The sequence below is a fragment of the Lontra canadensis genome, unplaced genomic scaffold (genome assembly GCF_010015895.1).
Source record: "Lontra canadensis isolate GAN:19392208 unplaced genomic scaffold, GSC_riverotter_1.0 scaffold220, whole genome shotgun sequence".
Lineage (NCBI taxonomy): Eukaryota > Metazoa > Chordata > Mammalia > Carnivora > Mustelidae > Lontra > Lontra canadensis.
Window position 1 is genome coordinate 314,478 of NW_022631214.1, and position 22,283 is coordinate 336,760.

Consider the following 22,283-nt stretch of genomic DNA (forward strand, 5'->3'; position numbering starts at 1 on the left):
TACTCGGAGTCTCCCAGACCCAGTCAAACAGACTCCACACGGAATGCGTTCTAGTAACTGGAATCTTCCCAGGGGCCCTGGCGCCCTCCTTTCGGCTCACCGTGCAGCCCTAATGACACAGGGCAGGCGACTCATCTCTAGAACGGAAATCAATACATCCTGGGACCAATGCGAGATTGTGTAACACCTTTTTCTTCCGAGAAAAGACAAGGAAGACCCGCCGCATGCGGAAGACAAAATGCCCGAGCTTCTCCGGCAGCGAGGCGAGCCGCAGAGCCGAGATGCTCTTTCTGTCGGTCTGTCTGTCGGTCTGTCCTCATCACTGGAATTCAGCGGTCTCCCCCAGACTGTTCAGGCACCTCCCCCAAAAGTCATCGTGCCTGGGACCCCACAAGCCACACCCACCTGCAGATGCAAGCCTTTGCTCAAATCAGATCATTTTCTTCAGTTACTCATAACTTCATGTCTTTCCTTCTGGAGCCCCATGCCCCAGGCTCCCGACGGTCCTCTTGCTCTGGAGCACCCCCCCCCCGGATGCTCCACTGGGAGTCGGTGGTGCTCCCTGCACTTGGCCTCCTGGACGAGCTGTTCTCTTTCGGCTCACCTGCCTGAACCACGATGGGATGGAGAAGAGTCTGTAATCCTCTCAGCACACCGCTTTGCTCTGGCTGAAGCTGCTGGTGGTGGGGGCAGGTGTTGAGTGAGGACGTGTGCCCCTCCCACTTGGTGGGATCAGGCAGGTCACTGCACCAGACACATGCAGTGACCAGCTCCCTCGGCCAGAGGTAAAGCCATGTCCCCTATGCTCCTGTAACCCACGGTGGTCAGAGTGACCAGCTCCTCCCCTCCAAGGCATGGAGACCCTCTCTGCCAACTCCAGCAGCTTGGGCCTAGGGACAGGGCAACACCCCAGGGCAAGGTCTCTGTCATCCCCAGGCCACAGGCAACGGGGAGCAGTGGTCCATCCCACCCAAGACTCAGGCAGCACCACGACCCGCCCCCTGCACCCAGCCCCCAGCATCACTCATCTGCTTTCGTCTCTGTGGACTGTCCCGTTTGGGAGACTGTATATAAATGGACTCATCCAACAGGTGTCTTCACGGACCAGCTCCTTTCCCTTAGCGAATGTTTTCTAGGCTCACCTACGCTGTAAAGCTGTAATGTATGAAACATAGAAGGTGCTTGTTTCCATTTCTTGTAGAATTCTATTCCATTATATGGATAATACCACATTTTATTCATTCATTCATCAGTTGCTAGACGTTGGGGCTGCTTCCAATCTTAGCCATTATGTATCATGCTAAGAACATTGTGTACATGTTTCTGTATGGAAACATGTTTTCATTTCCTCTGGGTATTCCATCTAGAGGTGGAATTGTGGACCCTGTGGTAAGTCTAAGTTTAAACCCTTTGCTGCACAGCCCACGTGGTTTTCCAAATTGGCTGTTACATTTTGACAGTCCCACAAACTGTAAGAAAGATGTGATTTTCCCACGTTCTTGCCAACATTTGTCCTGTCTTTCCTAGTGGGATGAAGTGCCCTCTGACTGATGATAGATGCCCTCTGACTGAGACTTTCTCCATGTACTTACTGGCCGTTTGTGTCTCTTCTTTGGAAAAATCTCTATTTGGATACTTTGCTCATTTTTAAAATTGTTATTTGTCATCTTGTTATAAATTGCGATAGTGTTTTTTTTTAGATACAAATATTCATCACATATGTGATTTGCAAATGTTTTCTCCCATTCTGTGGGTATCTTTTCACTTTCTCGATGGTGTACTTTGGAGCACAGAAGTTTTTAATTTTGGCGAAGTCCAGTTATATTTTTCCTTTTTTGCTTATAACTTAGTAGTAATTTATAAGAATCCATTGCCAAATCTAAGGCCACAAATGTTTATTCCCATGTTTTCTTCTAAGAATTTTAAGGTTTTAGGTTTGTTTGTTTTTTTAAATTTTATTTATTTATTTGTCAGAGAGAGAGAGAAAGTGGCATGCGCAAGCAGGGGAAGTGGCAGGCAGAGCAGGCAGGGGAGAAGCAGGCTCCCGGCTGAGCAAGGAGGATCCCAGGATCCTGGGATCATGACCTGAGCTGAAGGCAGACACTTAACAGACTGAGCCACCCAGATGTCCCAAGGTTTTGGCTTTTACATTTAGGTCCTTGATGCATTTTGAGTTAGTTTCCATGTATGATGTGAGGTACAAGGTCTAACTTCATTCTTTTGCATGTGGATGCCCAGTTTCCCAGGACCAGTTACTGAAAGACTACTCCTTCCCATTAAATTATTTTGGTACAAAATAATTTTTGGTCAAAAATCAAATATTTTTTCTATTTTACATATTTATGTTTTACTTCCTGGTTCTCATTTCAATTCCATAAATCTGAATTTCTAGCCTTACATCAGTAAGGGAGAATGGCATTGCTGGGTCCTACAGGAATTTGTCTTCTTTACTATAGCTTTGTGGTAAGGTTTGACCCTGGAGAGTACGAGTCCTCCAATCTGCTCTTCCTCTTTTTTTTTTATGTTTGAGTTTTATTTTTATTTTAATATTTTATTTTTTATTAACATATAATGTATTATTAGCCCCAGGGGTACAGGTCTGTGAATCGCCAGGCTTCTACCCTTCACAGCACTCACCGTAGCACATCCCCTCCCCAGTGCCCATCACCCAACCACCCTGCTCTTCTTTATCAAGATTATTTCAGCAGCTCTGGGTCCCTTGCACTGCCATAAGAATTTTAGGATCAGCTCATCCTTTTCTGCACCTGGGACTCCAGTAGGGATTGTGGTGAAGATGTAGATATATTTGGATTTAGTAACAAAAGAAAAAAAATAGACAAACTGATTTCATTGAAATTAAAGACTTCTGTGCATCAGAGAACATTACCAAGACAGTGAAAAGATCACCTGCAATGGGGGAAAAACTTGCAAATCGTGTATCTGACAAGGGCCTGGCATTCAGAATATATAGAGAATTGTTACAAACCAGCAACAAAAAGGCACACTAATTCTAAAGTAGGCACAAAATTAAATAGACATTTACCTGAACAAGTTACACCATTTCCCCACTAGAATGACAATGAGTAAATGAGCTGAAACTAGCAAATGTTGAGGAGGATGTGCAGAGACTGGAACCCTCATACATGCTGACTCCCACAAAGGTGGTGCAGCTGCTTGGAAGACGGAACAGGGATTCCTCAAAAAGTAAAACGCAGAAATACCATGTGACCCGGAAACCCTATACACCCAAAGAATTTAAAATAGCTGTTCAAACTCATACTTGGACACAAATGTTCATAACAGCACGAGTTACAAGAGCCAAACAGTGGAAACACCCAAACGTCTGTGAAAGGGTGAGCAGATAAATTGTGGGACAGTCACTCGCTGGAATATTATTCTCCCATAAAGAGGAATTAAGCACTGGTACATGCTACCACCTGGATGGACCTTGGAGACTTGCCCTGGGAAAGAAAGCAGACACGATATGGACAATATTGTATGATTCCACTATACGAAATCTCCTAAAGAGACAACTCCACAGGGAGGAGGAAAACAGGGGGTTTAGTTGGGGATGGTAAGACTGTTTCTGTGGTAGGTAACTGGTTGCACAGTTCATTGAAATGGTTGATTAGGGGGCGCCTGGGTGGCTCAGTGGGCTGAAGCCTTTGCCTTTGGCTCAGGTCATGATCCCAGAGTCCTGGGATCGAGTCCCGCATGGGGCTCTGTGCTCAGCAGGGAGCCTGCTTCCCCCTCTCTCTCTGCCTGCCTCTCTGCCTACTTGTGATCTCTGTCTGTCAAAAAAATAAATAAAATCTTTAAAAAAATGGTTAATTAGATGCTAAGTGAACTTCACTTAAATAAAGTGTAAAAAATTTATCATTTTCTGACTACGATGTCTGGGATTTGCTCCAAAATAATGAAATGGGGTGAAGATACAAAACATTTCAAGAAAAAGACAACTTTGGTTTGCAAAGATAACAGAAATGAATTGGAAGTGGATAAAAGCAGAGCTGCAGCCAAAGGGCACATGTGAGGACTGGGCTCTGGAACCTAGGAGGGGGCTGGAGCTGAGCGGCTTCGAGGGCGTCCTAGATCCCGCAAAGGGCTGTTCGGCAAAGCAAGGGCGCAACCTGGCGGGGCCGGGAGGGTGTTCTTGCTGAGCAGCGGGGACCCGGTGGGGCGGGGCGGGGCGGGAATCCAGGACTGCCTTCGGAAATCACCTCCTTCTACACCTTGAACTCACACCCTGAGCACCGTGGTGTCAGTCACCTGCATCTCGACGAAGCTGGGGGAACTATCAAACACCGACGGTCCTTCAGGTTGGGCGCGCGCCGCCGTGAGACGCGGCTGGAGACGCGAGGAGACCGGCGGGGCCTGGCCGCCTCCTCCGCCCGCATCTCCACCGAGTCCCCCGAGGGCTCTGCGTCCTCCCCAGGGACGCGCGGGCACCAGTGCGTCCTCGGGCCCTCGCGGAGCGCGGTGGGGTGCAGGCTGCCGGCTGGGCTCTGCCTGCTCCGGGCCCACCTGCCGGCACCTGCCAAGTGCGCCCCCGCGCGCTCAGAGCCCGGGGCGGGCGGGGCGGGGCGGGGCGGGGCGGGGCGCCACAGGCCCCGCCCCGGGGCGGTGCCTTGGGGCTCCCCTGCCCGCGCCCCTAGCCCGCAGGGTGCGCGCCGCGCCGCGCCCCTGGCGGAGCTCTGGGACATGGAGGCTTCGGTGCCCAAGCCCCCCGCGTGGGCGGACGCGGCCCGGCGCCTGGCCCGCGGCTGCTGGTCGGCGTTCTGGGACTACGAGACGCCCAAGGTGATCGTGGTCAAGAACCGGCGCCTGGGCGTCGTGTACCGCGCGGTGCAGCTGCTCATCCTGCTCTACTTCGTGTGGTGGGTGCGGCTGGGCGGGGGACGCGGGGGCGCCGGGGCCCGGAACCGAGGGGAGCGGCGAGGAAGGGTCCCGGGTCGCCTCCAGAGCGGCGGTGCCCGTCCCGCAGGTACGTGTTCATCGTGCAGAAGAGCTACCAGGAGAGCGAGACGGGTCCCGAGAGCTCCGTCATCACCAAGGTCAAGGGCATCACCTTCTCCGAACACAAAGTGTGGGACGTGGAGGAGTACGTGAAGCCCCCGGAGGTGCGCCTGACTGCCCCCCGTGCCCCCCAGGAAGGAGCAAGGGGTGCCTGCGTCGCCCGCCTCGGCCGACCATCCTCTCTTTCTGAGCCCAGGGAGGCAGCGTGTTCAGCATCATCACCCGGATTGAGGTCACACCCTCCCAGACCCTCGGAACCTGCCCAGAGGTGAGGCCAGGTGGAGGGCAGAGCTGGGTCCGAGGGAGGGAGCCAGCTGTGCCTGCCCCAGAAGCTGTGGGGATCCTCACCAAGCTGTCTCCTCCCTAGAGTATGAGGGTCAGCAACGCCACCTGTGACTCGGATGTGGACTGCGTGGCCAGGCAGCTGGACATGCTGGGAAATGGTCAGTGCACGCCGGACCGGGGTGGGATGGGTTGGCACCCCTTGTACCCTGAGCACATATCTGCCCGCAGGCCTGCGGACTGGGCGCTGCGTACCCTACTACCAAGGCTCAGCCAAGACCTGCGAGGTGTCCGGCTGGTGCCCAGTGGAAGATGGGGCCTCTGTCAGGTGTGCACCCGGTGACCCCTCCTGCCTGAGCCCCAGCTGACAGCCCAGCACTACTCTGTTCCACTCCTTTCTCTCCTCACTGAGCAGAGCCGTGGTGTGCTGGGTGGGGGACTGGGGTGGGAGACTAAACACATCCAGTCTGTGCCTCCTCAGCCAATTTCTGGGCAAGATGGCCCCAAATTTCACCATCCTCATCAAGAACAGCATCCACTACCCTAAATTCCAGTTCTCCAAGTAAGAGCCACGAGGGTATGGTGACAATGGGCTAAGGATGGGCGCTGCCTCCCGGGAGCATGGGGTTTGTGGGTGCAGGGCACCTCCCGTTGCTGGGCCCTGTCTGCAGGAGCAACATAGAGCACAGGAAGGACGGCTACCTGAAGCGCTGCACATTCGATGAGGTCTCTGATCTCTACTGTCCCATTTTCAAGCTGGGCTTCATTGTGGAACAGGCAGGGGAGAACTTCACGAAGCTGGCTCATACGGTGAGGGGGGCAGCCAAGGCACATTGGGGGACCAGCTCTCCTTTCAGATGCTGACCCCTATTGCAGACGAAGGGTCTGCCAACTCCCTTTGTAGTCTTGGCCAGCCCTGGCCCTGTTCAGGCAGATGAAGGAGAAACGTGATCAGCCAGCCCATCTGGGCATGCACGGCTATTGCTAAATAATTGACTCCTGGTCACATAGCTGGCCACTGCTGTCCCCTCATGCTTCAGCAGTGGGGCCCACCCAAGCACCCCAGCTCTCAGCCCTGAGCTGCCCCAGGTGCCCCAAGATGAGCACCCGATATGTAGTCTCAGGGCAGGACTCCATGGCCCTCGAGGGCCCTCTGTGTACCCTCCCTGACACCCATCTCTGTGCCCACTTCCGGGCAGGGTGGCGTCATCGGGGTCATTATCAACTGGGACTGTGACCTGGACCTGTCAGCGTCAAAGTGCAACCCCAAGTACTCCTTCCGGAGGCTTGACCCCAAGCACGTCCCAGCCTCATCTGGCTACAACTTCAGGTACCTTGGTCTTGGGATGCCTGGTTCCTCGTCTGCCCTGGCTGCAGTGGCTCCAAGATGACAGGGCAGGTGCTTGAAGGTTCAGTGCCTCAGGGGCTGGTGGAGTCTTGGAGCATCCCGTGTTGGGTGATGGGTGAGCACCCACCACCGTGCTCCTCAGGGTCGTTCTTTCCCAGGTTCGCCAAATATTACAAGGTAAACGGCAGCACCACCCGCACACTCATCAAGGCCTATGGGATCCGCATTGACGTCGTCGTGCACGGACAGGTGAACCAGCCCGCTCTGCCTACGGGACTGAGCTGGCACAGCCCCACCTGCCCACCCTCCCTGGAGCCCCACCTGCCCCAGGCCCCGCAGCCATCTAAAGCAGCCTCCCCTCCTAAGGCAGGGAAGTTCAGCCTGATTCCCACCATCATTAATCTGGCCACGGCCCTGACCTCCATCGGGGTGGTAAGGAAATGCATGCTGGGTATGCGGGGGCTTGGTGGCGGAGTGCAGGGGGTGTCTCTTGGGCCCTCACGTGTGGGTCTCGGCCCAGGGCTCCTTCCTGTGTGACTGGATCTTGCTGACATTTATGAACAAGAACAAGGTGTACAGCCATAAGAAATTCGACAAGGTGTGCACACCAAGACGCTCCCCTGGTAGCTGGCCTGCGACGCTGGCGCCTGTGCTGGGCCGGGCCCCTCCCCCACCCCGCCCCTGCTCTGCAGACCCCAGCCAGGCCGGCCATGCTCTGGCTTCCCCGTCCGCATGGCTTTGCCCCACCTCTGCCCCATCCGAGCAGATGGTGGACCCTCCCCAGCAGACGGCGGGAACAGAGCTGTGCACCTCCGGACCTTCCCAGCAGGACTCCACACTCTCAGACCCCCGAGGTCTGGCCCAGCTCTGAGCCCACCACACACCTTCCATGATGCTGCGTTGAAGGCTCTGCCTGGCAGGGCCCTGAAGTCTGTGGTCCCGAGAGACCCAGGCCCTGCTCCCCCGGCAGCCCACGGAGACCTGCACGCTGTGCCTGGGGGCCCTGCCCTCACACCTCGACACTGTGAGACTGGGAACCACAAGACCCCTGTGCAGTGGGCCGACACCACGTGCCTGGCCCCCCGACTTCCCCGGGGCCGGGGTGGAGTGGGTCAAACTGCCTCTTCGTCCCCAGTTGACCTCCCTCCCAGGCTTCTCAGCCCTCCCCCTCCAGACCCTTTGCTTGCCTCGTAGCCAAGAAACCACACATTCAGAATCCAATAAACCTGTGACCAGACCCGTGGGCCTTGTTTTTCAGGAAAAGTATCTTGAGGCCCTGAAGAGAAACACTTAGGAGAGGGTCCTTGCGTGTGGGAGCTGTGGGCGCCCGTGGTCCTAACTCCCCTCTAACCAGCCTGGCTGTAGAGTGCATGGGCGCGTCTATCCCCACATCCAGCCAGGTCACGGTGACATCCGACTGTGGCGGGGTGGCGTGGGCAGGAGGAACTCAACTGCGCCCAGTACCCACTCTGCAGTTAGCTTGCCTACCAGCTTTCTGAGGGTGGGCGTGTCACCCCAGACCCAGACCTCAAAATATGGGACAGGATGGGGACTCTGGAGGAGGAGGGGAGCCAGGGAGTAGGTGATGAGAGTCTCACTAAGGAAAACACTGGTTCTTGCTCCAAATACCTGTGCAAGCACCCCAGGCCCCACTTACAACAGGGCCGCAGGAAGGGCAGGAATTAATGCTTCAAGGGGGACAGACAAGGCAGGGCCAGGTTGAGGGGGCGCACAGGCCGGCAGCAGCGGATCTGGCCTGCAGATAATTGGTTAGCACACCCGGAGATGCCACAGCAGTCATTACATTCAGCGACTCTGCCTGGTGCCTGTCTGGCCAGGCCCCCGCCTTGAGGGGCTGCCAGAACGCTGCCAGAACAGCGGTTTCCCCAGCAACGGGGATGGCAAACAGGTCTGAGGCAGCACGGGCATGCTTCGCACAGATCACCTCGGCTGGGATCCCATCGCTCCCAAGGTCCAGTGAGAGCAGACCCCGCCCAGGCCCCCAGGCCCCCAGGTCCAAGGGACGCTGGCAGGTGGCCAGAGCCAGCCCTCCCACCTGGGCCAGCAGTCACACACACCTGAGAAGCCCCCATCTAGCCCCCTGTCCGGACCCTTCTAATCCTCAGGGTAGGAGCCCAGTCACCAGTGCCTGCAGCATCCTGGGACTGGCTTGCTGACCTCCAGCTCTAGTTTTGGAGAAACTGGCTTTTCGAGTTGGGGCTGGACTGCAGCTCAAGGACCACGGCCAGGGGCTCAGGTTTCTCATTCTCAAGCAGGAGAGTCACCCTGGGGCCCTCAGCCGCCCCAAGCTCCCCAGGCCCCAAGCTGGCCTCTGCGGGAGCTGCCCTGCTGCAGGGACATGGGGGGGGGGGGGCAGGCCCTCCGCCCCACCCCCACCCCGCGCTGGGGCTTCTCTGGCTCAGCTTCCAGGAAGCCTAGTTAGCCCCCTCCTCCCCCACCCAGCCCTAATTTGATTTAATCTCCATCTGGGGGCTGATGCAGGCTCTGTCTACCTTCCAGCCAGTGTCGGGTTTCTCGTGGCCGTGGGGCCTAGACACACCCAAAGCGCAGTACCCAGGGGCCGACGCACGCGGCTGGACCGACGTCCGCTGCTCCTCCTCCCATCCCTATACAGACCAAGACACCTTGCACATGTACCATAAAAATTTCAAGAAATGTAAAGCTCAAAGAATAAAATGAAGTTCACAGTGTAATACTGAGAAGTTTGGCAAAAAGGATGAATTTAAGCCAGGCTCCAGAGCCCGCAGTGGCCCAGAGCTCCCCCGAGGCTGCCCATTTGGGGTCTGCGCATACGATTCAGTGAGCCTGCCTGTCGCCTCCCTGACTCGGCCGTTCCTTTTCTGCTCCCAGTCTCATTTAGTCAGAAGCCAAGTGTGGGGTCGGTCCTCCGGGGCCACCGACAGAAGAGCGGAAGCAGCGACCCAGCGATCTTCCCAAGGTCACTGGAAGGCAGGCCCCGTGGCCCGGGGCTCTCCCTTGCCTGGCCCCACCGGTACGGAGCGCCGAGCATCGGGCCCCACGTCTGCAGCCTCACTCAGCTCCGAACACGCCGGCGGCAAGCGTCCAGCGTTGAGGAGGCCACAGCCCTGACCCAGCCGCTCTGCCACAGGCAGGTGAGGGCAGCAGGCCCAGGGCTGGCGTGCCCCCCGGCCTGGGGAGGTCGGGCAGGCACTAGGGTGACGGCGGAGCAGGACCACACAACCCCAACAACGCAGCTGCTGCTGCTTTCTCCAACTCTCCCAAGACGTGGACCCCTCAGAGCTGAAGGGAAAAACCTAAAATCTTGCACATGAAGAAATGATTTCCCCAACCCCGGGCCCTAAAGTGAGATGTGGAAGTCTGATAGATGGTGCGCACCGCCCCTCCCCTGGGCCCTCAGACTCCCTGCCGCTGTGGGGCCCTCCTCACGGCAGGGGCGCATCGCAGGGCAGGCGCCCCACAGCCCAGATTCCAGTCTCGCTGCTGCACACAAGGGGTCTGCTGTCACATGAGCCCCGGCCCCTGTAGACCCTGCTGTGACCAGGAAATCTCCAGACAAGAAGCCCAAGTCCCGGGAAATCATCGTGTGAAAGACGCCCAGGTCCCCATGGGGTTCGGCACCGGATTCCCGGGAAATGGCCCAAATCCTGCTGGCGTCAAGCTATCGGGCATGTTCTCTGCAGTAACAAGTGATCAAAAACCGGGGTCGCAAACTCCCACCAGGCGACCCACAGGGACTCTGCCCAGACAGGAGACCCCCCTGGGCAGCAGAGGAAGGACAGGACGGCCGGGAGGCTGCTCAGTCAGCAAGACACAGTCCTAGGGCCCCGCCCTGCAAACACTGCTCAGGCCCAGAGTGGGCTGCCCTGACCACAGCCGGGGCCCAAGGAACCCAGAGGTGGCAACGCTTCCTGCTCCGGCTGGTTCAGGCCTCTCCTGGGCCCCGTGACCTGCTCCCCGAAGCTCCCTGTGGCTGGTGTTCCTTGGTGCTCTGTCCTGGATGTGGTCACAAGCTTGGGAGGTCAGGGCCGGAATGGGGACGTGGCTCGAGTTGCTACTGGCCCAGCTGAGGGTTCTTCTGTAGCAACCACTCCAGGGTCTCCATGAGGTATGACATGCCATAGTGCTGGGCAATGTTCTGGAAGATTCCAATCTGCTCCATGAAGACCTGCAGAAACAAGCAGTCACAGTGAGACCTGGCCGCAGAGCAGGCCCCGGCGCGTCAGTGGAGAAGCGGGTGTGGGCAGACGGAAAAGGCAGCAGGGTCGGCTGGCCGTGGGAGCCCCACCTTGGTGCGGATGGTGAGGGCGAAGGCCCCCGCGCAGCTGCAGTACACAGGCATGTTGGTCTCCTTCACCCCCCGGCACTTCAAGCAGATCTGCAACGAGGAGCAGCGCTGGTGAGGAGGTCCGCGGCCCAGGCCAGTCGCCGCCAGCAGTGGCCAGTTGTTGGGCTCGTTCACTCGACAGGCCCTCCCTGCCCTCCACAGCCCTGGCCTTCAGCTCAACCATTAATAAAATGCGAGACTTTGCGAGAGTATTTATCCAAACATGACAGCTGCTTCCTAACCCCCTCAGGGTGAGCACTGCACCCTTGACTCTGCGTCCTAGGGGCTCCTCACCCTTGCTCCGTCCTCAGGTCTCCACATTCCAGGACGCCCCCTCAGATCGCTGCTCAGATGTCCCCGGTCGGCGGGAATATCCCTCCATCCAACACTGAAAACTTCCGTTTCTTTCTCTTCCCCGTCCATTCTCCTCACACTCACCGTGACTTACACACTCTCATCTTGCTCACTGTCTAACCCCTCTTGCTACAACGAAAGGTCCATGGGGCCAGCCCTGCCCCTGTAGGAACCCCAGAGACGTATAAGAAGTCAAAAGGTCGCTGCCTGAACCACGGGGTGGTCACCTCAGAGGACCAGGTTGTGATTTGAGAAGTGTGCACACCCGTAGCTTCTCCTGGGTGCAAACAGCTTATCCAGAAGGCCTCTGCCTGGAGGAGGGCCATCCAGGGCCAGGCCCACTGCTCACCAGGTCCTGCAGAGTGAAGGCCATCAGCTTCTTCTGCAGAGCTTCCACCAGAGCCATCTCGATGACGGAGGTGTCGTAGGCAACCTGACAGTTGGAGCAGAGCCACTGCGGCAGTACGGCCCCGTCCTAGGCAGAGGAAGAGAGGGCCAGGTCAGTTCTCTGTGCAGCCTTCTGCTCAGCCTTCCCCAGGGCCGGGGAGGGATCACGTGGTACACGCAGGGGCACTGTGGGCCCAGAGCGCCGCCACCGCCAGGTGTGTTTACAAGGACACTGTTCTGGTGCGTGGCAGCGAGGGCCTTTTACATCAGAACTCGCAGGGGCGCTCGTGAGGGGGTGCCGGAGCATCTCCTGTCCTGACCGACGGCAAGGACGCGGCTGCTGCCCACCTGAGAGAAGGAGGACTCCTTGCACAGGTCCAGGTCCCGGCAGAAGTTACAGCTGCGGCAGATGACCTCGGGGAGCACATAGGAGCGGCAGGGGTCTCGGAACTGGGCCTCCTCCGAGAACTCGCCCACGTCCACAAGACGAAGCAGGTCTCGGTTGAGCTTGTTCACCTGGTTTGTGATGTTTGTGTCCAGAGACAGCACCTTCAGAGAATGGAGCCCGAGTCAGGGACGGCCCCCTGGGTCTCCCTGCTGTCAGGACTGGGAAAGCGTGCGGGGGACTCTTGGAGCTGCAGTTCCTCGGCACGCCCTTGCCCCTCCTTTTTCCTGCGGGGAGCGTCAGAGGAGGGGAGTCGCGGCAGCCACACCACTGGATCCTCGGTGTGGGGCCCTGCGTGCAGAGGCCCTGCCCCAATCCCAAGGCTCATGGTTTCTGTCAACTCCAGGGGACTCTGGGGCACACCGACATGCCCTCCCATCCTCCTTACTGACTCCTTCCTCCTCACTGACTGTCGTCCTAAATCGACGAGACTTCGCGGTCTCACTCGCAGAGTGGGGGATTTCAAGCCTCGCTGCTGGGGGGGGCTCCCGCGCCCGCCTAGAGAAGCCTCTTCAGCCTCCCACTAGAGCCCGTGCAGCTGACGCTGGGAAGCCTGGCTCCCATGGTGCCTGCAGACCACGGAGGAAGCGTGTAAAGCCCTATCCCGATAGGAGAGGAAAGGACAGGACCAACATCTCTGGAGACCTCTCCCACACCACAAAACCAAAAACCGCTTGGAAGACATTTTTGAGAGAACAAGTTATAGTCAAATTTGAAGCCCACCACCCTATCCAGCGAGACAAGTAGACTATGGCAAGGAGGTAAATTTGCAAGTACATACAACGAGGATCGACAACCTGTTAGGCTCAAAAAACCTACAGATTACAAAGTTCTGATGAAAACATTGGATTGAATTAAAGAGAAAAAAAGGGGCTCCTGGGTGGCTCAGTGGGTTAAAGCCTCTGCCTTCGGCTCGGGTCATGATCCCAGGGTCCTGGGATCGAGCCCCGCATCGGGCTCTCTGCGCAGCAGGGAGCCTGCTTCCTCCTCTCTCTCTGCCTGCCTCTCTGCCTACTTGTGATCTCTGTCTGTGTCAAATAAATAAATAAGATCTTTAAAAAACATAAAATAAAATAAAAATAAAAATCAGTGCCGTATCTAGATGGCCAGCAGACACACAAGAAGACACCCAACATCATTCGTGATCAGGGAAATGCAAAACAAAACCACAATGAGGGACCACCTTGCACCTGTCAGAACGGCTAAAACAAAAAAACACAAGAAACAGCAGGTGTTGGGGAGGAGGCAGAGAAAAGGGAGCCCTCGTGCACTGCTGGTGGGAATGCATGTTGGTGCAGCCGCTGTGGAAACAGTGTGGAAGGGCCTCAGTGAGTTAGAAATAGAGCTGCCCTAAGATTCAGTACTTCCGCTACTGGGTACTTGCTTTAAAAAAAAAAAAAAGAAAAGAAAACACTAAAAAAGGATAAAAGAAAAAGAAAACACTAATTGAAAAAGATCTGTGCACCCCTACATCTACTATGGCACAGTCCCTGCGTCTACTACGGCACCGTCACTGCGTCTACTACGGCACTGTCCCTGCGTCTACTATGGCACCGTCCCTGCGTCTACTACGGCACCGTCCCTGCATTTACTATGGCATTATTTAGTCGCCAATTATGGCAGCAGCCCAAGTGTCCCGTAAGTGAATGCATAAAAAAGATGTGATACAGGAGACAGGTCTGTATACAAATACAGTGTGTGTGTCTACACAGTAGCACTGAAGAAACAGAAACTGAAGTTTGAAAGAGTCAGCACCATCACAATAGCACCAAATGACCTGAAAACCTTAGGTGCGAACGTGTGCGATATTTATGTGCTGAAAACCCCACATACTGCTGGAGAAATGGAACATGACCTGGAGAAACGGGAAGATACGGGGTTCACGAGCTAAGAGCCTCGGCACTCAGATGTTAATCCTCCTAAAATTATCTCGATCAAAATGACTCCAACCAACATTCTAAAGGGATTTTTTTCCTCTGGGTAGGGAACCAATATACTGATTCAGATGTTTATATGGAAAGCAAAGGAACTAGATGGACTAGCCAGAGCGATTTTGAAAAAAAAAAAAAAAAAAAAAAGTCAAAGCAGTCACACTGTCCGGTGTTCAAGACTTACTGATAAAGTTACGTAAACCAAGACGACGTGGGTTAGAAAACAGTGAGGTGGATGGGGATCCAGAAGACCCGTACACGCACACGGCCAGGTAAGCTTTGACACAGACACCAAGACTCTCCAACACAGAGAGGCCAGTCTTTTCAGATCAGTAGTACTGGGATCAATAGACACAGTGACACAGAAATACCAACCTCGGTCTAGAACATGCACACCGCAGAAAAATTAACTCAAGGGCACCCAGGTAGCTCAGTCCGTGAAGCCTCCGACCCTTGCTTTTGGCCCAGATCGTGATCTCATGGGTCGGGGGATCCAGCTGCTCCCTCCCACCCGCCCAAATCGGGCTCTGTGCTCTGCTTAAAGACCCTCCCTCGACACCTCCTCCCACTCTTATATAGGACGTAAGAGCTCACCCTATTAAAAAAAGTCAATAAACTAAGGGGTGTCTGTGTGGCTCAGTCAGTTAACCTTTCGACTCTTGACTTCGGCTCAGGTCATGATCTCAGGGTTGTGAAGTCCAGCCCCTTGTCCGGCTCCAGGCCCTGCTTATGATTCTCTCTCTCTTTACCTCCCTCGGCCCCACCCCTCTAAGAAAAAAACAATTTCTTTTCAAAGATTTTATTTATTTACTTAGAGTGAGCGAGAGGGAGAGAGAGAAAGCGCACAAACCAGGGGAGGGGCAGAGAAGCAGATTTCCCGCTGAGAAGGAAGCTGATGCGGGACTTGATCCCAGGACTCTGGGATCGTGACCTAAGCTGAAGGCAGAGGCTTAACCCACTGAGCCACCCAGGATCCCGAGAAAAAAAAATTTTTGATGAATTAAAGTTAAGATCCACTCACCAAAAAAATACTGTTAGGAGAATTCTGAAAAAGTAAACCAAAGTTTGGAAAAAAATGTATGAAGAACTCTTAAAACTGAAAAATAAGGGGCACCTGTGTGGCTCAGTCAGTTAAGCATCTCCTTTGGCTCAGGTCATGGTCCCAAGGTCCTGGGATCAAGTCCTGCATCAGGCTCCCTGCTCAGTGGGGAGTCTGCTTCTCTCTCTCCCCCTACCCCCTGCTCATATCCACCCCACCCCACTCTCAAATAATCTTTTGTTTATGAAAACCCTCAAAAATAAGAAACATGACCTCAAAAAAAAAAAAAAAGACTTCATTTTTAACAATGGGCAAAACATTTACACATTTCACCAAAGATGTTTGGACAAAAAAACCACCATGTGAAAAAACACTCAGCATCATTAGTACTGGGGAAATACAAATTAAAAATGAGATACCACCACACACCTATCCGCAAAGCTCAACTTCTGAAAATGCCCGAGTTCTGGGAGGCACCTGGAGCAGCCAGCCGCCGGTCATAGGCTGCCAATGGGAATGCAAACTGGACCGGCCACTTTAGAAGTTCGCATCAGGACAAGACCCAGGCAATCCCCCTCCTCCATCTTTATCCCATAAAATGAAAGTTCCAATAAAATGAAACGTACGCTCACACAAAACCTGTATCAGAATGTTTAGAGCAGGGGCGCCTGGGTGGCTCAGTGGGTGAAGCGTCCACCTTTGGCTCAGATTGTGGTCGTGGGATCGCGTCCCGCGTGGAGCTCCCTGCTCGCAAGGAAACCGCTCCTCCCTCTCCTCCCTGCTTGTGCTCTCTGTCCCACTCTGCGACTGAGACGCATCTCGTCGTGCAGAAGAGCCGGGGTTGGTCTTGCAGTGGAGCACGGACCCCTTCCACCAAGTCAAAGAAGCCAGACGGAAAGGAACATGACCGTGCAGGGCCAGACAGGCGGCTCCAGGCCAGGGCAGGGCAGGCGTGGCTGACCCCTGCGGTGCCTGTTTGAACCCTGTCATCAGCGGCTTCAGCATTCTGTGAACGCTCCCACAACCACACCCCACAGAGTGATCTGCGCGTGCCTGTCAGGAAGCACAGGGACACGGGACACTGGAACAGACAGGTCGGCGCGTGCCAAGACGGGTGCCCTGTTCGCAGGATGGTGAAATGTTCTGCATCCCAACTGTGCTGGAGACGTGGCACTGTGAGTCTTTGACAAAACTCACGCCACATGTGAACAACGGTGAGACCTCACTGTAGGGAAGTTACCCAGATGTTGAAAATTGTGCAGTCCACGACAGTAGCCAGACGGCACACTGAGCTACTCCTTCCACAGCAGCAGCAGTCACCTGAGCCCGGCCCCGAAAGGCAGTTTGCGGGAAGGTAACCGGACCCGCAGCAAAGCCTCTCTCCGGCAGAGGTGACGCCTGTGCAGGAGCCATCCAGTAATACGATCCCATGGCGGGCTCGGCCTGCCTTTCCCAGAGAGGCATGGAGCAGCCAGCAAGCTCTCCCCCACCGCCACGCACATCACGGCGTGTTCCGGCTCCCACCAGCCACCAGATCACGCACACCCGCCATTTCACCACTCCACACGTGCCTCTCGCCAGCACCCCCAGATCCTCCTACCCAGAGCCTTTGCATGGACCTTGTCCCTGGGGTGCACCTGGCCAGGCCCTGCAGGTCAATGGGGTCTCACCACGGTCCCCATCTTCCTCACCGGCCCTGCCCCATTCCTCCGAGCCCACCTACCCCTCACTGACGCACAGGCTCCTTGAGGATAGGGGTCTCTCCTGTCTCATCCCCTTCTCATCCCCAATGCCTCCCACAGCAGCTGCACAGAAGGGGCAGCAAGTGATGATGGAGTCACCTGAGTATGTCCTTTGGGCAACTATGCCTCCCCTGCACACGAGTGCACGCCCCCCACCCACCCACGAAGTCGCCCTCCCACCCCCGCCCTGCGCACATGGACAACATCTCCCCTCATAGATGACCCCCCATCCCCACCTGGCACATGAGGCCGCTCTCCCACCCCAGCCACCTCCCCACCCAGCCCCGCACACCACCACGACCCCATGCCCCCAGAGCCACCTGTGCACGAGGATGCCTCCCCACCACCACCCCATGCATGAAGCTGCCCTCCTGCCCCACCCCATGGACCCCTTGGGCCCCAGCACACACTAGTGTGGATGCCCCGCCCCGCAGGTGTGGGTCGCAGCCTCACCTTGCACACGTACTTGACGAACTCGAGCGCGGGGTTGTTGAGCACCAGGTGGGAGCCCGGGAGCAGCGGGAACATGCTGGACAGCTCAGCGGAGTTCCGCGAGCCCGTGACCTTCTTCTGAATCTTCTGAGTGATGCTGAAGAAGCTCTGCGTGAGCTCGTTGGCCACGTAGTCTTGGGAGAAGGTGATCATTCCTGGGAGGGCAGGGAGGCAGCTGTGTCCCCCGTGCTACGATGGGGCGCAGAGGGCAGGAGTGGGGGGGCCCCAGGGGATCCCGGGACACGGCCGGGGCGTGCTCACCGGGCAGGGCGCCGGCCACCGGGGCGTCCTGGGACAGCTGGCTGGGCCCCCGGCGTCTGAGGGGCGTGCTCCCCGGGGCGCTGCGCCGCAGCTCCTCCTTCATGCTGTGGTACACCGCCACGATGTACGCTGCACAGAGAGCGCGGCCTTGAGGGTCAGGCCGTTGTCGCAGCAGACCTCCGCTGCCCCGGTGGACCCCCGCTGCCCCGGTGGACCCCCGCTGCCCCGGCGGACCTGCGCTTGCCGCGTCTGCTCTGGAGGGGAAGGGAAGACCTCGGGGCGCGCACAGACGCACAGTGGGGTTGCCAAGGCGAGGCCGCGGGGCAAACAGGGCCCCTCTTGGGAGCCCTGCAGCCGGGGCACGGCTGACCGTCCGCGCCGCCGGGGCACAGGTCTCCCCACACACAGTGGGGCCGCGGGCCGGCAGGCATCTCACCTGACACGATCATGAGGAAGTAGCTCTGGCACGAGGCTGCCTGCGGCAGGAACTGCACGATGTTCCAGTTGTTTTCCAGCTTGTCCTCCACGTCCGGCTCCGGCGCACCTGCCCCCTCCTCCTCGTCTGCCTCGGCCTCCTCTTCCTCCTCCTCCTCCTCCTCCTCTCTGCCCTCTTCTGGGGACCCCTGCTGTGACGCAGCCCCAGCCCCAGCTGTGTCCTGGGCCCAGCATCAGGAAGCCTGGTCATTCCCCACCTGGCTCTCCCGACCCTTCTGTCCCATGAGGCTCACCCAGTCCCCCGCAGGACAGCTCTGAGGAGGGGGTCCCTTAGGGCAGAAGCACGCCACCCAGGGTGATGGGGACTCTCACTGTGTTCCTCCAGATAATTCACTTCAAGATTCTTCAACTCCCTCCTCCCAGGGCAGGAAGATCACAAGCGGTGACCTCGGGTGGCTTGTTCTCTTGTGTGAATCCCAGATCTCCTGGGCTGGTGACCCCAGTCCACACAGCACTACGGCAGCTCTCTCCCATGTGACCAGATGCCCCTCTCAAGGGGGCCCTTCTCCTGCCCACAGGCCCTGCTTCCCCAGCCACGCTCAGTCCCGAGGACAGGCGGACCTCGTGCACACCACACACCCGGCCAAGCACGGCTTCCCTCACCCGCACTTGCTCTCCTCCCCATCCACCTGCTAATAGACACCTGGCTTCACAAGCCTGGGTGCCGCCCACACCCCCAGGTGTCACCTACACCCATCCCACTGGCCTGTTCCCTCCACCTTCAAAACACACCCGAGTGTGTCTCCCCGACTGCATCCTGCCCTTCTACAGCGTCACCCACAACATGGGGCCCTAGTGGAAGTCGGGCCGACACGTCCCCGCTCAGAATCGCTCTATCACTAAAAGCCAAATCTCCAACTTGGCCTTTGGTCCCAAGTGGCCTGGTCCTAGCTGCTCTGTGCTGCACCTGTGGGCGCCACCCCACGCCTGCCCTGTTGTTCCGGCCGTCTGACACAAGCCCCTAGCCTAGCTCTTCCATCCCGGCTTGCCTGTCCCCTCCTTACAGCCCCACAACCTTCCCATCTGAACCAGCCCCTGCCCCACAGCTGCTCTCGGCCCCTACCCTGCTTTGTGTCCATCTGAGTCCTTCCCGCGGCTGGGCTGTGTGTTCTCCGCCTGCCCACCTGCTCCTCCCTTCTCCCCCAGGCCCCGCAGAAGCAGTGTGCTCTGTTGTGTGCTGCTGCAAGATGCGGCCTGGGACCACGACAGGCCCTCCACCCGCAATCGCCAAATGTGTGCAAAGAGACAAATACGGACCCAAGTCATTTCAGATCCCCAGCCTCAGCACTCCAAGATGGTCGGGCCTCACCTGTCCGCAGTGAATACGGGACGGGACGGTGCCTTTGATTCCACCGTAGTTGGAGGGATCCATCCAGAGAAGAAATTCCCAGGACCGAGAGAAAGAAATTGTCAGGGAATGGAAGAGCTCTTTGGAATGGATGCTAAAAAGAAGCAAAACAGAAACTGCTTCAGTGCAATCTATAGTTTCTCTCTTTTTCTCCGCTTTCCTTTTTATTTTCATACGCACTTATCCTGCACCTAACAACGAACTTAAGGTGGATTCAGACCGTAGGACCCCTCACACTTTCTAGAGAACAGCACAAACACACCGCTGATGAGACTTCTGCACCAACCAGGAGGGAGTGGCAGGAACTGGTGCTTGAGGGGAGCAGAGACTCGAGAGCTGCGGAAGACGCCGGGGCCTCCCCGGGCATGCCCTAAGCACATGGAGCAGAGCGTGCAGCACGTGTGTGCAAGACAACACAAAGGTGGGACGAGGACGACCGAGTGCCTGCTGCCACCACTGTCTGAGAGCCACATAAGTCATGAGGCATCGGGGCTGTGCTCGCAACAGCCCTGCCTCAACAGAGGAGTCACGAGCGCTCAACTACACGCGGCTCTGACCCTGCCTCCAAGTCTCAAGAAGTGCCCGGAAGGTTCTGCGTCTCTCCTAGCAACAGAGCTCTGGGGTATTCACAGAAGAACGAAACGCAAGAGCACCCGACACACAGGGTGTCCGCACTGATTCGCAGCGGCTGGCATCCAATCACTGTCAGCAGCTCTGCCAAGGAGCAGAAAAACACGACATGGAATCGGGAGAAAAACCTACCCAGCGAACACAAATCAGAGCTGACGCGAGAGTGACCGTGGGCAGGACAGGCCACATAAAAGGTTATTAAACCTGAGCTCAATGTAGTCACAGACTAGAAAAAAAGCACAAAATGTGCTGCACAGGCCCTAGGAATGCGTAAGACCCCACCAGGCCTCTCGCCGCGAGAAGGCCGCGGGATGGGACCAGCGGCAGGCCAAACCCTGCGGGAGATGATGAGCGAGTTTAAAGACATGACGAAGGAAATTACCCAAAAAGAAATAAAGAGAGAAATTTTTAAAACTTTCAAAACAGATGCACCTGTGATTCTATACTAGCACGAATATCTTTCAAAAAAGAAAGTAAATTAAAGGCTTCTTGAGGCTATGCAATGGTAGGAAGCATTCATTACGAACAGATCCGTGCTACGAGCCCCGACAGGAACGTCCCTCAGCGGAAGCTAAACGGTCTCAGAAGAACGGGAGGGAGAACTCCGGCACTGCAAGCACCTGCTGGTGACGTACTCCACGTAGGCCAGCGCGTCTGCAACCCACCGCTTCTTCGTGCAGAGGATGATGCGGTTGAAGTTGGCGTAGACAATGGACGACCCCAAGCGCTTGAACTCAGCGATGAGCCTGCAGACGAAGGTTAGAACCACCGGTCACAGCCGCAGAGAAACCGCAAGACACCACGAGCAAACGCTGATTCCCGAACTAAAAAGCTATCCTAAATACTCCTGAAGTCCAGAAGCAAAAGTGAATGAAGATTTCTGCAGGGCAAAACCCACCACAAACAAAACCACAGATAATCAAAGACAGGAGAAAACATACAACTTAGATCACACAAAAATGGCTGACTTTTATGTAGAAAGAACTCCTAGAGATCAGTGAGGAAAAAGTCAACAGAACTATAGAGAAATGGGAAAAGGACCTGAAAAGAAAGTTCAGAAACATTTATAAAGAGGATTGCAGGCAACAAGTACATCCTGATAGCACTTTCCCGCGTCAGTGGGCTGGGGACATGCGTCCCGTCACTGCCGGAGCATGGCCAGCTGTACAACTGTCCCCAGATCAGCATCTTCCTGGCTAGCTGTACTATCAACCTTGCATCAGTCCTGCTTGCTGAAGGTCATTCCGCAGATACATTCGCATGACCTTGGGTACAAAGCCGTTCCTCTTGGTGACCTCTAGCTGCCTGAGCCTGAGCGCCCATTAGGATGACACACGCACACGTGGGTCTCCAAGGTCCGCTGGTAACGAGAGGTGCAGCACAGCGCACACCAGGCATGACGACTTGTGCCAGAAGGAGACAGACAGACCATGACGCACAGCACAGCTTGGAAGGACGCCACAGAGGGCGACAGCACTAAGCTCCCCAGGACCTTTACCACCCCGGCCTATCAGGCCAGAAGTGAGCTCCAGATTCCAGCCGTGCTGGCTGAGCGCCTCTCTGGTTCGAGGGACGAAGGGCTCGGCCTGGCCGGGAGCGGGCCTGGCAACACTCACTGCAGAAAGAGCTTCTTCATCATGCTGTGGAGCGTGCGGTGCAGAGCCGGGTCGTGGAGCAGCGAGGACGGGGCCCGCAGCCAGCGGTAGAAGTGCATCACCTGGTTGTCAGCGTAGACGTTGCGGTACTGCGTGATCTCCTTCACCCAGCCCACCACCATGCTCTTCAGGATCCTGGAAGAAGGCGCAAATGTCCCCACGGTCGCCAGCACCAGCTTGCCCCATTCTGTCACCTTTGCCTCCTCCCTCCTCACTGTCCAAACTCACTGCCGGGCCCTCCTCTGCACCCTCAGGCCTCCCTCTGCACTCAGCACCTACAGCAAGCTTCCGGGCACAGGAGGGAGGCCAGAGCACAGTGCCCCGAGGGCAGCAAAGCCCAGCAAACGGAGGAGAGAGCCGGGATCCATGTGGGGTTCTGGCTCTGCTGCCCCAGTGACAGTGTGTTAGCTCTTAGGTTTCCAAAACAAGGGCAGAGGATACAAGAGCTTCTCATGTTTCTTCTGGATTCCAGACTCAGCTCTTCTGCCTAGGGAGAGGACGGGACAAAAGCGGTCAAGGCGAGGCTCTCAG

At 56.5% G+C, this 22,283-nt stretch overlaps 2 protein-coding genes across 2 annotated transcripts in view; one reads left to right on the top strand and one right to left on the bottom strand.

Moving 5' to 3' along the window:
* The first annotated feature begins 4,701 nt into the window (after positions 1 to 4,701).
* P2RX2 (purinergic receptor P2X 2) lies at positions 4,702 to 7,742 on the top strand. Its single transcript, XM_032849195.1, has 12 exons — positions 4,702 to 4,877; positions 4,985 to 5,120; positions 5,213 to 5,284; positions 5,384 to 5,459; positions 5,530 to 5,626; positions 5,780 to 5,860; positions 5,970 to 6,108; positions 6,498 to 6,628; positions 6,805 to 6,895; positions 7,013 to 7,078; positions 7,167 to 7,244; positions 7,413 to 7,742. Exons 1-12 carry the CDS (start codon positions 4,702 to 4,704, stop codon positions 7,515 to 7,517), a joined length of 1,248 nt encoding a protein of 415 aa, XP_032705086.1. The 3' UTR covers positions 7,518 to 7,742.
* Positions 7,743 to 10,103: 2,361 nt separating this feature from the next.
* POLE (DNA polymerase epsilon, catalytic subunit) overlaps positions 10,104 to 22,283 on the bottom strand; it is a 44,575-nt gene continuing 32,395 nt past the window's right edge. The window contains exons 40-49 of the mRNA XM_032849194.1: positions 21,714 to 21,887; positions 20,718 to 20,843; positions 19,429 to 19,561; positions 18,061 to 18,250; positions 17,625 to 17,753; positions 17,325 to 17,518; positions 12,063 to 12,263; positions 11,677 to 11,802; positions 10,935 to 11,024; positions 10,104 to 10,814 (exon numbers count right to left, since the gene is read on the bottom strand). Of these exons, the coding sequence (XP_032705085.1) occupies positions 10,701 to 10,814; positions 10,935 to 11,024; positions 11,677 to 11,802; positions 12,063 to 12,263; positions 17,325 to 17,518; positions 17,625 to 17,753; positions 18,061 to 18,250; positions 19,429 to 19,561; positions 20,718 to 20,843; positions 21,714 to 21,887 (1,477 nt within the window). The 3' untranslated portion in view covers positions 10,104 to 10,700. The remainder of the gene's footprint in view (positions 10,815 to 10,934; positions 11,025 to 11,676; positions 11,803 to 12,062; positions 12,264 to 17,324; positions 17,519 to 17,624; positions 17,754 to 18,060; positions 18,251 to 19,428; positions 19,562 to 20,717; positions 20,844 to 21,713; positions 21,888 to 22,283) is intronic.